Raw genomic sequence first — 15,464 nt, forward strand, 5'->3', positions numbered from 1 at the left:
TCTCACTGTCCACTCTGCCTGTCAAAACAAACAAACAAACAAACAAAAACAACCTCCATTACAATATGGCACCTGGCAGATGTTCGAGGGGCGTGTCTGTGGCTGCTGCAGTTAAGCTACGTAAGATCAGACCACCGGCAGGGTTAGGTCCGCTTTAGTTCTGGACACGTGGACAGTGCATGATCCCTATACTTTACTTAAGGTGCCCCTGTGCATGGTCCACCCATGCCTGCATGACCTTTTCTCTGATTGGCTCCCCTACTGCGCATGTCCTTCATAAGCTTTATAAGCCTGTATGATTCCTCAATAAAGTGGTTCCTACTTCAACAGAACTCACGGGGTGCTTGCTGTGGTGTGCTTGATCCATCGACCTTACCTCTCCCATTTGCCTTGTTGGGGAGTGTCTGCAATGGCCCCTGCTGGTTAGGGGCCAGTCTCGGGCTTGAGACCCCAACACAGGGGAATCTGAGCTTATACTGAGGTCTGCACAGATCCTTTGTGTGGTACTTGGGACCAAGAGGATGAATATATTACCCACTGGGGCTAGCACTCAGGCACTGATTGCCATCAAGGAGAAGAGCTCAGCTGAGTGGAATTACTTCCCTTCTGAAAAAAAAAAAGAGGAGAGGGAAAGAAGATTTACCATGCAAAACCTGGGTGTGTCACCTTTGGCACATCCTTAACCCTGAAGAACTGAATAGAGCTCTCTGGCCACACCCACCACAAGCCTCTAGAGATTCACTGAAAGCAGACAGTCCACTTAATCTAGAGTCATAGTATAATGAGAAATGCCACCACAGTGAAAAAAAAAAAGAAGAAACCAAAGAATATCCACAATGCAAACAACAAACACACACACACACAAAAAAAAAAAACAAAAACAAGGAAACAAGGACAAGGAAGACACCATGACACTCCCAAATGACATGACACTCCAATACAAGATTATGAAGATGATGAGATAGAAGAAATGCAAGATATGGAGCTCAAAAAATTTATGATAAGAACATTTAGAAGTTATCAAAAACAGATGCATGAACTACAGAAATCCACACAGGACAGGACAGAAAATCTTAGTGAGGAATCAAAATGAAAAGAGGAATTTAGTAGAACATGAAATTGAGATATTGAAGAGAAATCAAAATGAAAAGAAGAATTCAATAGAACAAATGAAAAACACATTTGAGAACCTTAAAAACAGAATCAGTAAGATAGAAGAGAGAATAACAGAAGACAGAGCACAGGAAAGTATACAGTTAAACTAAAGAAGAGGAAATTAGAAATCTAAAAAATATTGTTGGGAATCTAAAAAAACCAACATTCAGGTTCTAGGAGTTCCTGAAGGCATGGAGAGTGAGAAAGGATTAGAAGACCTTTTTAGTGAGATACTTGCAGAGAACTTCCCGTGTTTGGAGAAGGACAGAGACATCCAAGTACAGGAAGCTCATAGAACCTGTAATAAACATGACCAAAAGAGATCCTCACCTCAACACATTATAATCAAACTCACCACAGTGAAACATAAATAAAAGATTCTAAAATGTGCAAGAGAGAAATGTCAGATTACTCTCAAAGGATCTCCAATTAGACTCACAGCAGACTTCTCATCAGAAACCCTACAGACTCGGAAGGAATGGCAAGATATAGCCCAAGTACTAAGAGAAAAAAACTGGCATCCCAGAATATTATATTCTACAAAGCTGTCATTTGTGAATGAAGGTGAAATAAAGACCTTTCATAGCAAAAAGAAATTGAAAGAATTTGTCGCCACTCATCCAGCCCTGCAAAAGATGCTTAAAGATGTGTTACACACAGAAACACGGCCATCAATACAAAAGAAGGTAAAGGAAGAAAATCTCCCAGTAAAAGATCACAGGAAGTTCAAAGCATATATTAGAAATATCTTTGGAAAAATGGCAGGGCAAAGTCACTACTTATCAATAGTCACATTGAATATAAATGGCCTCAACTCTCCAGTTAAAAGACATGGACTGGCTGAATGGATTAAGGAACAAAACCTGTCTATTTGCTGCTTACAAGAAACACATCTTTCCAACAAAGGTGCATGCAGACTGAAAATGAAAGGTTGGAAAAAAATATTCCATGCCAACAGAAACCAAAAAAGAGCTGATGTAGCCATCTTAATATCAGAAAAAATAAACTTTAACACAAAAACTGCTAAGAGAGACAAAGAGGAGCACTATATAATGATTAAGGGATCAATTAAACAGGAAGATGTAACTATTATAAGTGTATATGCACCTAATTACAGGATACAGATTATTTAAAAGATATGTTAAGGAACTTAAAGGGAGACTTAGACTCTGATACAATAGCACTGGAGGACTTCAGTACTCCACTTTCAGCAATAGCTAGATCAACCAGACAGACGATCAACAAGGAAACACCAGATTTAATCAACAGTATAGCCCAAATGGATCTAACAGATATCTACAGAACTTTTCATCCTACCCTTAAAGAATGCACATTCTTCGCAGCAATGCATGGAACCTTCTCTAGGATTGACCACATAGTAGGCCAAAAAGCAAGGCTCAGCAAATTCAAAAGAATCAAAATCATATCATGCATCTTCTCAGACCACCATCGAATGAATCTGGAAATTAACAACTCAGGAATATCTAGAGCATATGCAAACATATGGAGATTGAACAACATGCTCCTGAATGAACACTGGGTCATAGAAGAAATCAAAGGAAATAAAAAAACTTTCTGGAAGTAAATGAGGATAAAAACACAACATATCAAAACTTATGGGATACAGCAAAAGCAGTGTAAGGAGGAAAGTTTGTAGCAATAAGTGCCTCCATCAAGAAATTGGAAAGGCACAAAACAAATGAGCTATCAATGCATCTCAAGGATCTAGAAAAACTGCAGAAAACCAGACCCAAAACTAGTAGGAGAAGAGAAATAATTAAAATTAGAGAAGAAATCAACATAATTGAATTAAAAAATTACAAAAGATTAGCCAAAGGAAGACATCAGTTTTTGAAAAAATAAACAAAATTGATACACCATTAGCCCAACTAACTAAAAAAAGAAAAGACCCAAATCAAAAAAATCAGAGATGAAAAAGGCAATGTAACAACAGACACCGCAGAAATAAAAAGTGTCATCAGAAATTACTACAAAGAGTTGTATATTAACAAACTGGGAAATCTATCAGAAATGGATAGATTCCTGGACACATGCAACCTACCAAAATTGAGCCATGAAGACATAGAAAACTTAAACAGACCCAAAACCAAGACAGAAATTGAATCAGTAATAAAGGCCCTACCAATAAAGAAAACCCCCGCTCCAGATGGATCCACTGCTGAATTCTACCAGACATTTAAAGAAGAACTAACTCCAATTCTTCTCAAACTATTCAAAACAATTGAAAAAGAAGTAATCCTCCCAAATTCTTTCTATGAAGCCAGCATCACCTTAATTCCTAAACATGAAAAAGATGCAGCAGAGAAAGAGAATTACAGACCAATTTCCCTGATGAACATAGATGCAAAAATCCTGAATAAAATTCTGGCCAATAGAATGCAACAACACATCAGAAAGATCATCCACCCAGACCAAGTGGGATTTATCCCTGGTATGCAGGGATGGTTCAATGTTCGCAAAACAATCAATGTGATACAACACATTAACAAACTACAAAAGAAAAACCATATGATTATCTCAATAGATGCAGAGAAAGCATTTGATAAAATACAACACCCTTTCATGATGAAAACTCTAATCAAACTGGGTATGGAAGGAACATTGCTCAATACAATCAAAGCAATTTATGAAAAACCCACAGCCAGCATCCTATTGAATGGGGGAAAAGTTGGAAGGATTTCCACTGAGACCTGGTACCAGACAGGGATGCACACTCTCACCATTGCTATTCAATATAATACTGGAAATTTTAGCATGAGCCATTAGGCAAGAAAAAGAAATAAAAGGAATACAAATTGGGAAGGAAGAAGTCAAACTATCCCTCTTTGCAGATGATATGATTCTTTATTTAGGGGATCCAAAGAACTCTACTAAGAGACTATTTGAACTCATAGAAGAGTTTGGCAAAGTAGCAGGATATAAAATCAATGCACAAAAATCTACAGCCTTTGTATACACAGGCAATTTCTCAGCTGAGAAAGAACTTTGAAGATCACTCCCATTCACAGTAGCTACAAAAACAATCATACCTAAGAATAAACTTAACCAAGGACACCAAAGATCTCTATGATGAGAATTAAAAAATCTTGAAGAAATAGAAGAGGATACAAAGAAATGGAAAAATCTTCCATGCCCATGGATTGGAAGAATCAATATCATCATTCTCCCAAAAGCAATTTATAGATTCAGTGTGATAACAATCAAAATACCGAAGACCTTCTTCTCAGATCTGGAAAAAATGATGCTGAAATTCATATGGAGGCACAGGAGACCTCGAATAGTTAAAGCAATCTTGTACAACCAGAATAAAGCTGGAGGCATCACAATACCAGATTTCAGGACATACTATAGGGCAGTTGTGTGTTTTTGGTTATTCTAAAAGATAGACATTAGAGCAGTTTTAGTGCATAACCTGCTCTAATATCTGTATCCCCCATGAGAGGTAGATTTGTTATAATCAACAAAATTAAGAAAGAGTTCAAAGTCTATAGTTTACATTAGAGTTCACTTTTAGTATTTGAACATGTGTGACATTTATTCACCATTGTTGTATCATGCAGAGTAGTTTTACTATCTCCCACATCCCTACCAAAATCCTCTGTGTTTCACCAGTTCATCTTTTTCTCCCTCCCTATCCCTGGAAACCTCTGATTTTTGTTCACTGACTCCATAGTTTTGAATGTCGCAGAATGTCATGTAAATGGGATCATGGTGTGTTTCACTTGGTAAAGTACATTGAATTTTCCTTCATGTCTTTCTATGGCTTAATAGTTCATTATAAATAATCATGACACTTTTAATATACTTAAGACTGATTATCAAATCATATAATCAGATTATTTTAGATTAACAGTTCTCAGAGTTGAGTGATTATTGTTACTTTCACCTTCTTCCAGAAAATTCAAGAGCCTCAGAAAATTTTAACAGTTTCAGTCATCTCCTCATTGTTATACCTTCTTAAACAGTCCCCAGTGAAGACCTGTCAACTTTTGTGTCATCCATGTTTTTAGGACATGGTCCTTTGATTCCACAACCTGAAGTGAGAATGATTCATCTCTCAAAGATGCGTTATTCCCAATTACTGCTTCAGCTTCTTAGCTTCTTCACTTTCCCCTCTGGACCCAACACATACTTGCAGGATAAAATTGGCTTTAACAGTTGGCTTGACCTTTCCCATCCTGAGTCCTACCACAGAATCCACCATGCACATACTTACCTTATTTTCTCAGATGCCTTCAAAGAGATGTTTTATTATGTTAATTGTGGTCAGTGGGAGTGATGGTTCAAATTACCTAGCCTACTGTTACCTGAAACAGAAATCACTAACCAACCTTTTTGTGAAGTTTCCAACTTCAAACTAAATACAATATAATAAAACATTCTATATTTTTCAATAAGTCATGCCTCTTAGAAGATGGTTAAGTTATTGACTCTATTGTCTGATACAAGAAGGAAAAGACACATTTTTTCTTCATGTTACCGGGAGATATAAAAACTCAAGGAAAATACATATTAAAGAACAATTTGCATGTATTTCAAATGTGTTGCACCAAAATAAACCAGCTGATCTAGAGGCTGAGACACAGATTAAGATGCCTATGTCTCATATTGGAGTACCTGGATTTGAGTCTCAGCTCCATACCTAATTTTAACTTCCTGAACCTACCGTGGGAGGCAGCTGTGATGGCTCAGGTAGATGGGTCCTTGCCACCCACCTCGATTGAGTTCCTGGATCTTAACTACAACCTGGCCCAGCCATGGCTGTTGTAGGCTTGTGAGGAGTAAACCAGCAGATGAGAGCTTTGTCTCTCCCTCTCAAAACAAACCTACAAGCTTATCTTTTAATTTAATCCATCCATGAACCTTCTGAAGCACTCTGTATGTGTATGATTAAAAATTATACTTAGAAGTAAGGATCATTTGCTGATGAGGTTCAGGTCAGTCAATCTTTAGGCTTCAATGCTGGTGCTTTCTTCATGCCTTTGATTTATTTAAAATCTCATTTATTACTTATCAAATTTTTATATTTTATTGCTTACATGAGTACCCATTTGTGCAATGATTTGGTCAAAATTCCAAAATTAATCTATAAAAAGGCCCAGAAAGCCCAGATAACCATTCAAATTCTACTTTTCTGGTGTCATTTCTGGATTAAATATAAACTTTTTTTACTTTAAGAAACTTTGAGTATTTTCTCCCATACAACTTTCCCCTAAATGAAGGCGACAAATACCTAGAGGCTTCTTAAGCACATTTTTCTTTTTAATAATTTTTTTCATATACCACATATCATGACACATAGGTGATTTGTCTCATATTTTCTGACAATAATTTTGGTTGTGGATTAGGATAAGCAATGAGGGGAGGTAAAAAGCTAATCACTGGTAACATTACTTTAGATTTACTTATACTATTGATTTGTTTTACAGCAAACAATAAAAACTGCCTACTGATTATGTTGATTTTAATGTATAGAGAAGTTAGCAAACTGGCTGCTTGCTACTTGCTTATTACTTTCCAGAAGTTGCTATTTTATGTGCAGCAGCTATTTCAGAGTTCCTCCTTACTTAGGCACTGCTGGAAAGAAGGATGAAGCCAGATTTATTTGTGGAACTAAATTTGTTTTCAGACTTCTCCTCCGTGGTGCCTGTGAAATAAAGGGATATTAGATAGTAACTGACATTCTGTGACAAACACAATTTTATAGAGACAAGTTTCACTACTAATACATAGTGATTTTAATACTTTCAGGAAAAAACCTCAAAAGCATAGTTATTTCCTTTGTAGTTCTTTGTGCCTTCAATGGTAAATGTGTGTTAAAAGTAGGAGTTGAGAATCCCAAAGGCTGTAGTAGAAAAGCAGAAGATTTAGAACCAATTAACTGCACAGTTATTCATCATGGGTCTCAGGTACACATTCAGAAAAAGGTTGCTTTAAAACAAAGTAAGACATGGCCGGCGCCACGGCTCACTAGGTTAATCCTCTGCCTTGAGGCACTGGCACACCAGGTTCTAGTCCCGGTCGGGGCGCCGGATTCTGTCCCGGTTGCCCCCCTTCCAGGCCAGCTCTCTGCTGTGGCCGGGAGTGCAGCGGAGGATGGCCCAAGTCCTTAGGCCCTGCACCCCATGGGAGACCAGGATAAGTACCTGGCTCCTGCCATCAGATCAGCGCGGTGCGCCGGCCGCAGCACACCGGCCGCAGCGGCCATTGGAGGGTGAACCAACGGCAAAGGAAGACCTTTCTCTCTGTCTCTCTCTCTCTCTCACTGTCCACTCTGCCTGAAAAAAAAAAAAACAAAGATGTGAATAATAATTATGTATATTAGTTATGGAGTTCATTCACTCACAAAAAAAAAATAAATAAAATGATGATCACACACATGAGAAATGAAAACAGGAGTAGCCATCCTAATATAAGACAAAATAGACTTTAATACAAAATTGTTTAAAAAGACAAAGAAGGACATTATATAATTATTAAGAGATCAATTCAACAGGAAGATGTGTAAATGTATATGTACCCAATGCCAGGGTGCCTAGCTATGTAAAACAAATGTTAATGGATATAAAGGGAGAAATAGACTCCAATAAAATAATAATGGGTGGCTTCAACTCCCCACTTTCATTAGTGGTCAGATCTACCAGACAAAAAAATCAACAAAGAAACAACAGAAATAATCTATGTTATGGACCAAATTGACCTAATTGACATCTACAAAACCTTAAATTCTCACATGTGCAGAATACACATTCTTTTCATCAATGCATGGAATTTTTTTTAGATAGACCATTCACTAGCCCATAAAGCAAGTCACAACAAATTAAAAAAAAACCCTGATATCATACCATGTGTCTTTTTGGACCACAATGGAATTGTGGATATTAGCAACTTAAGAAACTCTAGAAAACATGCAAACATGTGGAGACTGAACATCCTACTGAATGAACAATGGGTCATAATGGAAATCAAGTGGGAAATCAAAAAATTGTTAGAAATTAATGAAGAAAACAAAACAATATATCAAAGCATTTGAGATACAGCAAAAGCAGTGTTAGGAGGAAAGTTTATAGCAATTAGTGCCTACATCACAAAATTGGAAAGGCATCAAAAAAGTGATCCAACAATATATCTCAAGGACCTGCAAAAACAAGAACAAACCAAACCCAAAATTAGTAGGAGGAAAGAAATAATTAACATTAGGGAAGAAATAAACAAAATTGAAACCAAAAATGGTACAAAAGATTGGTGCAACAAAGATCAGTTTTTTTGAAAAAATAAACAAAATTGATACCCATTGGCTCAGCTAACCAAGAAAGAGACCCAAAGTAATAATAAATAGCGATGAAATCACAGAAATAAGAATCATTACAACAAACAGCTATATGCCAACAAGTTAGAAAATCTAGAAAAAATGGATAGATTTCTGGATACCTACAATCTACCAAAATTAAGTCATGAAGATATAGCATACCAAAATAGACCAATAGCAAGATATAGATTGAATCAGTAATAAAGACCCTCCCAGGATTGGATAGCTTCACTGCTGAATTCTACCAAACCATTAGAAAATAACTAACTATAGTTCTTCTCAAGCTATTCAAAACAATTGAAGGGGAGAGACTCCTCCCAAGCTTCTATGAGGCCAGCATCATCTTAATTTGTAAACCAGAAAAAGACACAATAAAGAGAACTGTACACCAATATCCCTGATGAACATATATGTAAAAATCTTCAACAAAATACTAGCTAATATAATCTAACAATACATTAGAAAGATCATTCACCTGAACCAAATGGGATTTATCCCTGGGATGCAGGAAAAGTTCAACATACACAAATAAAAGTGAAAAATCACAGTAACAAATTAAAGAATAAAAACCATATGATTATCTCAATAGAAGCAGAGAAGGCATTTGATAAAATATAACATCCTTTCATGATAAAAAAGAAAACTTTAAGAAAATTGGGTGTGGAAAGAACATTCCTCAACATAATCAAGGTAATATATGACAGACCATCAGGCAGCATCCTACTGAATTGGGGAAAGTTTGAAGCATTTCCACTAAGATCCACAACCAGACAAGAATGCCTACTTTCACCATTGCTATTCAATATAGTTCTGGAAGTTTTAGCCAGAGCCATTAGGAAGGAAGGAAGGAAGGGAGGGAGGAAGGAAGGAAGGAAGGAAGGGGAGGGGAGGGGAGGGGAGGGGATGGGAGGGGAGGGGAGGGGAGGGAAGGAAGGAAGGAAGGAAGGGTGAAGGAAGGGAGGGAGGAAGGGAGGGAGGGAGGGAGGAAGGGGAAAGAAAGAGAAAGAAGGAAAGAAAAAGAAATCAAAGGGATATAAATTGGAAAGGAGGAAGTCAAATTATCCCTGTTTTTAGATGACATGATCCTATGTATTAAGGAACCAAAAGACTCCACAAAGACACTATTTGAACTCAAGAAAGTTTGGTAAAGTTGCAGGATATAAAACCAACACACAAAAATCCATAGCCTTTGTAAACACTAACAATGCTGTGGCTGAGAAAGAACTTGTAAGATCAGTGATAACAGCTGCATTTACAATAGCTGCCAAAACTTTAAATACTTTGGAATAAATTTAACTAAGGATGTGAAAAATCTCTACAAGGAAAATTTCAAGGCATTAAAGAGATAGAAGACACTAAAAAATGGGAAAATCTTCCATGTTCAGAATTGGAAGAATTAATATCTTCAAAATGTCCATATTACCCAAAATAATTTACAGATTCAGTCCCAATCATCTGACATTCTTCTCAGATCTGGAAAAAACAATGCCAAAATTCATATGGAAACACAAGAAATCTCAAATAACTAAAGTAATCCTATGCAACAAAAACAAAGTCAGAGGCATCACAATACCAGATTTCAAGACATACTATAAGACAATTATAATAAAAACAGACCAGTACTGGCACAAAAAAGGACATGTAGACCAATGGAACAGAACAGAAACCCCAAAAATTAATCCACACATCTACAACCAACTTATCTTTCACAAACAAGCTAAAATCAATCCCTGGAGCAAGGACAGTCTCTTCAACAAATGGTGCTGGGAAAACTGGATCTCCACATGAAACAACTCCCCTAACTTGGACCTTCTATAAAAATCAACTCTAAATAGATCAAGGATCTAAATCTACCACCGAATACCACCAAATTATTAGGGGATTACATCAGGGAAACTCTGCAAGACATTGGCATAGGCAAAGAGTTCTTAGAAAAGATCCCAGGGGCACAGGCAACAAAAGCAAAATTAGACAGATGATTACATTAAGTTAAGCTTCTGCACTATAAAGGAAATGATCCACAAAGTGAAGAGGCAACTGGCAGAATGGGAGAAATTATTTGCAAACTATGCAACTGATAAAGTATTAATATCTAGGATCTATAAAGAATTCAAGAAACTTTTTTTTTTTTTGACAGGCAGAGTGGACAGTGAGAGAGACAGAGAGAAAGGTCTTCCTTTGCCGTTGGTTCACCCTCCAATGGCTGCCGCGGCCGGCGCACTGCGGCCGGCGCACCGCGCTGATCCGAAGCAAGGAGCCAGATACTTATCCTGGTCTCCCATGGGGTGCAGGGCCCAAGCACCTGGGCCATCCTCCACTGCACTCCCTGGCCACAGCAGAGAGCTGGCCTGGAAGAGGGGCAACCGGGACAGAATCCGGCGCCCCAACCGGGACTAGAACCTGGTGTGCCGGCGCCGCTAGGCGGAGGATTAGCCTAGTGAGCCTTGGCGCCGGCCCAATATGATGTTTTGATATATGCATTTACAGTCAAATGGTCACTACGATCAAGCTAGTTAATATATCTATCACCTCACAGCTGTCTTTTTGTGTATGTGTGTGGCAAGAACATTTTCCAAGGTGGTTTTGAGTGTATTCTGTTGCATAGCTTTTTTAGTGGCTGCTGTAGGAATTTACACACATATTTATTTATATCAGCCACTATGGAAATGCAAATTAAAACCATAATATCACTACATATCTATCACAATAGCTAAAAAAATAGTGATAATTCCAAATACTAGAGAAAACATGAAGAAACTTGGATCACTTATACATTGCTGATGGGAATGTAAAACTGTACAAACATTCCAGAAGAGTTTGGCAATTTCTTAAAAATATTCAATGTGTAACTACCATATGACTCAGTAATTGCATTCCTGGGCATTTATGTCAAGAAACAAAAGACTTAGGCTCACAAATAAATCTATACATGCAGCTTTATTTGTAACAGTCAAAGACTGGAACGAACTCAGAGATGCCCTTCAACAGGTGAATGATTAAAGAAATAGTGGGGCATACATACTACGAATATTATTCATCTAAATAAAATGGAACAATCTACTGATACATGCAACAACCAGGGTGACTCTCTAGAGAATTATGCTGAGTGAAAAAAGCCAATTCTAAAAGGTTACACACTGTATAATTCCATTTATATAGCATTCTTGAGATGACAGAAATACAGAAACAGAGAACAGATTAGAGATTTTCATGAGCTAAAGAAGGGGTGGTGATGGGAGGAAAGTGGCTTTATATAAAAGGATTACCTTGTGGTGATGGAACTGGGCTGTTCTTGGCATGACTAGCAGTATCCTGATAGTGATACTGTACTATAGTTTTGTAAGATTCATTAGGATAAACCAGAAAAAGGGTACATAGGATCTCTATTATTCCTTATATTCAAGAAACTTAACAACATCAAAGCAAACAATCCAGTTAAGAAGTGGGCAAAGGACTTGAACACATATTTTTCAAAGGATAAAATTCAAATGACTAATGCTCACAATCATTAACCATCAGTGAAATGTAAATAAAAACCATAATGAGGTTTTACCTCACCCTAGTTAGAATGGCTATCATCCCAACATCAAAAACCAATAAATGCTGGTGAGGATGTATGGAAAAGGTAATCTGAGCCCCTAATCCATTGCTGGTAGGAATGTAAACTAGTATAACCATTATGGAAGACAGTATGGAGATTGCTCATAAATCTGAAAATAAGTCTACCATATGACCTAGCCATCTCTATTCTGTGGATTTGCCCAAACTAAAAGAAATCAGCCCATGAACGTGTACCCATGTTTCTTGCAGCTCTAGCTAAGATATGGAATCAATCCAGATGTCCATCAACTTATGACGAGATAAAGAAAATGTGGTATGTATACACAGTGGAGTCCTGTTCAACCATAAAAAAAGAATGAAATCTTTTTTTCAACAAAATGTATGCAACAGGAAACCATTATACTTCAAGAAGAAAGACAGTTTCAAAAAGACAAATATCATATATTTTATCTGTATGTGGCAGTTAATATAGAATACAAAAAATGTATAGTGATGAAATGGACATCTTATGATATGATTATTGTTTTTAGCTCTTTTTTATATTCCTCTGGAACTTGTGGTCTTCCTACGTTTTACTTGTTGACAATTATTGTTAGTGGAGAATTAAACTTGTGAATATACAATGGATTAGAATTATGTGTTTGCAAAAACTCATGAAAGCATGAGATGTGATATAGCCTGGGGGATTGGGCGAGGGAGAGATAGGAGGAGGGAATTGTGGTTGTCTTCTTGGAATTCTACCTACGGAATACATGAAATCTGCTCTCTTTATACTAATTTTAAAAATAAATAAAAGAGGCAAGGATAATTACACTTCCATTGGCTATGTTGTGCCAAATTACCTAGCTTCTAAAAACAATTCAGTGAATTTTATCATAAAGCTCTAGGAAGACTTCATTAGTTAAGGCTCACAGATCCTGTTTAATGTTTCTTTTTCCATGTAGCAAATTCATGATTTCCATCTCAATGGGCTAAAAACATATACATCGGAAATAGTTATAAGAACATTATGAACTGAAATAATTGTAGCCCCAGAATATTTCTGAGAACAGAGAAAGAATTGAAAACCAAACAGAAATGAGATACATTGTGGAATTAGAAATAACCTTGGAATTAGGGCTGACTTACTTTTTCATGTTGAGCATGACCTCCTTTCTTTTTTCCAGAAATGCCATCTAAAGATTCACTTCGTGCATCTGAACCAATGAGTGGAAGGAATCTTAGACTAGGGGGACTTGGAACCTAGAAGCCATAAATAGACACGCACAAAGTTATTTATTACTAATGCAATGTGAATGCAGGAGTGAGGGACGGAGAGGGGGAAATACAGCTGCTTCAGAATACACTACTCCTCCCTGTTGCCAACTGTTAATTCTTGATAATTCACCCTTATCATCTATTACCTTAAGTTTGATACAATAATGAACATGATCTGGGTAAAGATAAGTAGCATTTAAGGTTAACTTCAAATTTTTGGCCTTTGATTTATTGTTTTTTAGGTTATATACTCAGTTCTTTTGCAGAAGCTACCTGTGGTGGAAATTTGAAGAATACGTAGGGATTTAGATAGAGAAAGTGAATAGATGAACCCTAGGCAAAGAGGCAGCCCAGGCACAATCACAGAGGTAAGGGTGAAACCAGGGAAGTTTGGACATGGCAAGTAATTAATCTGGCTATAATATAGGGAGAGCATGGGCCTGATGTTGTGGGAAATGAGGGCACACAGTTCTGTCAGAAACCAGATCATGGAAGGTTTGTATGGCAATCAAGCATTTGGATTTTATCTTCTAAGTGATGAAGAGCCAGCAGGGTAAAATTCAAAGTAGCTACTGTGTGGAATGGCCAAGACAAGTAATCTAGACCTTTGACACACAGAATCCAAACCTTCTTTTGGATTGGACATAATAGATTTATGGAAGCTGAGGGCTGGCTTTGTTATGTGATTTTCTTTAGTCATGCTTAGTAACCTGAGGTCAGGAATGAGATGTCAGATTCTGCTGTAGTCTTAGAAACCTTCAACTCACCCTATATATAGGCAGAGAACCGAATACAATCCCTGCCTTAATGTTTTCACTCAAGGAACTTTCCAAGGCATATTTTTGAGTCTGTAAAACAAATGAATGCTTAATGAAATCAGGGTACATTCATTTAGTTGAAAAATACTTGGGTTCAAATCCTAACCATCACTAGTTCCAGGATCTTGGGCAAGCCCTTCCTGTTGAATAGTTATGAGACTCAAAAGAGATCATACATAGAGTAAGGTGCTATGCAAGTATAAATTTTATTGTCATTATATTATTATTATGAGCAACAAGATATCAAAAAGAAGTTAACAGGAAAGAAGTAGATAGATTAGTATTACATAATTGAGAATGAAAAAGAATAAGAAAAATGATTGCAGGTGAAAATCAGGGACTCCTAAGTGAAAGGCATTTCTATGGAATTTAGCATTGAACCTTTATTATTTTAACAAACACTTTAGCTAAGAAGAAGGCAAAACTTGAATAAATATTTTTTACTTGGTGCATTCAATTGATTCAAGCTCTCTATAAACCTTTCTAAAGATTTTTCCTAGCTTTTTTCTTAATGTTTAGCTTACTTAAAAAATTATTCCTTATCTTTAAACGGAGTACTAAAAGTGAATTCCAGTCTTTATTTCTAGGTTGTACTATCTCAATCCTATTTTAAAAACTTGAGTATCTATTACATACTATGCATGTGTCTTTGCCAATGATGAGCTTATGATTTTGTAGCTGGGTTGGGAAGTAAGGTAAGTATACAAATAATTATAATTCAATGTAGGACATGCCAAGTGAACATATTGTGAGCATAGGAGATTGGGGCTTTTGAGAAAAGTGGAATTAACATTTAGTGATAATTTCAAATGTACCTGTTATATTTGAGGTTTTTTAAAAGATTTATTTATTTATCTGAAAGTCAGAGTTACAGAGAGAGTGAGAGAGGTTTTCCATTTGCTGATTCACTCCCCAAATGGCCACAATGGCAGAGCTGGGCCTATCCGAAGCCAGGAGCCTAGCATGTGGGTGCAGGATTCCAAGCACTTGGGCCATCTTCTACTGCTTTCTCAGGCCATAGCAGTGAGCTGGATCAGAAGTGGAGCAGCCAGGACTTGAACTGTCACCCATATGGGATGGGCTGGCACTGCAGGCAGTGGCTTTACCCACCACCCTACAGCACTGTCCCCGAGAATTTTCTTATTTATCCTCACAATAACTCTTTGAAGGATTTTCAGATTATCTAAAACTAAACTTAAGTCTTTCAGACTCCACATCCCAGGCTTTCCTTGCTTGTCACCTTGTCTTCAGGGAAGATAAGCTAACTGAGTTCCCTTTGGACAGAAAGGTAAGGTTCTTGAAAAATTATTTCATTTGAATGTATTAAATAATTATAAAATATG

The 15,464-nt window shown here is 37.0% G+C and overlaps 1 protein-coding gene across 16 annotated transcripts in view; it reads right to left on the reverse strand.

Annotated features, from left to right (window-relative positions):
• Positions 1–15,464, reverse strand: part of LOC100338257 (WD repeat-containing protein 64) — a 193,177-nt gene that overhangs the window by 23,426 nt on the left and 154,287 nt on the right. For 14 of the 16 annotated variants that reach the window (XR_007909966.2, XR_011381523.1, XR_011381524.1 and 11 more), the window contains 3 exons: positions 14,071–14,151; positions 13,175–13,288; positions 6,744–6,823 (listed from right to left, as the gene is read on the reverse strand). Coding sequence is in view for 1 of the 16 variants with exons in the window: in XM_002717339.5 (XP_002717385.3) it covers positions 6,740–6,823; positions 13,175–13,288; positions 14,071–14,151 (279 nt within the window). In the remaining 15 variants the exon portion in view is untranslated. Of the gene's footprint in view, positions 1–3,019; positions 6,824–13,174; positions 13,289–14,070; positions 14,152–15,464 lie in introns of those variants that run through there. The other 2 variants (XM_002717339.5, XR_007909967.2) reach the window with 2 other exon arrangements.

The sequence above is a fragment of the Oryctolagus cuniculus genome, chromosome 13, assembly GCF_964237555.1.
Source record: "Oryctolagus cuniculus chromosome 13, mOryCun1.1, whole genome shotgun sequence".
Classification (NCBI taxonomy): domain Eukaryota; kingdom Metazoa; phylum Chordata; class Mammalia; order Lagomorpha; family Leporidae; genus Oryctolagus; species Oryctolagus cuniculus.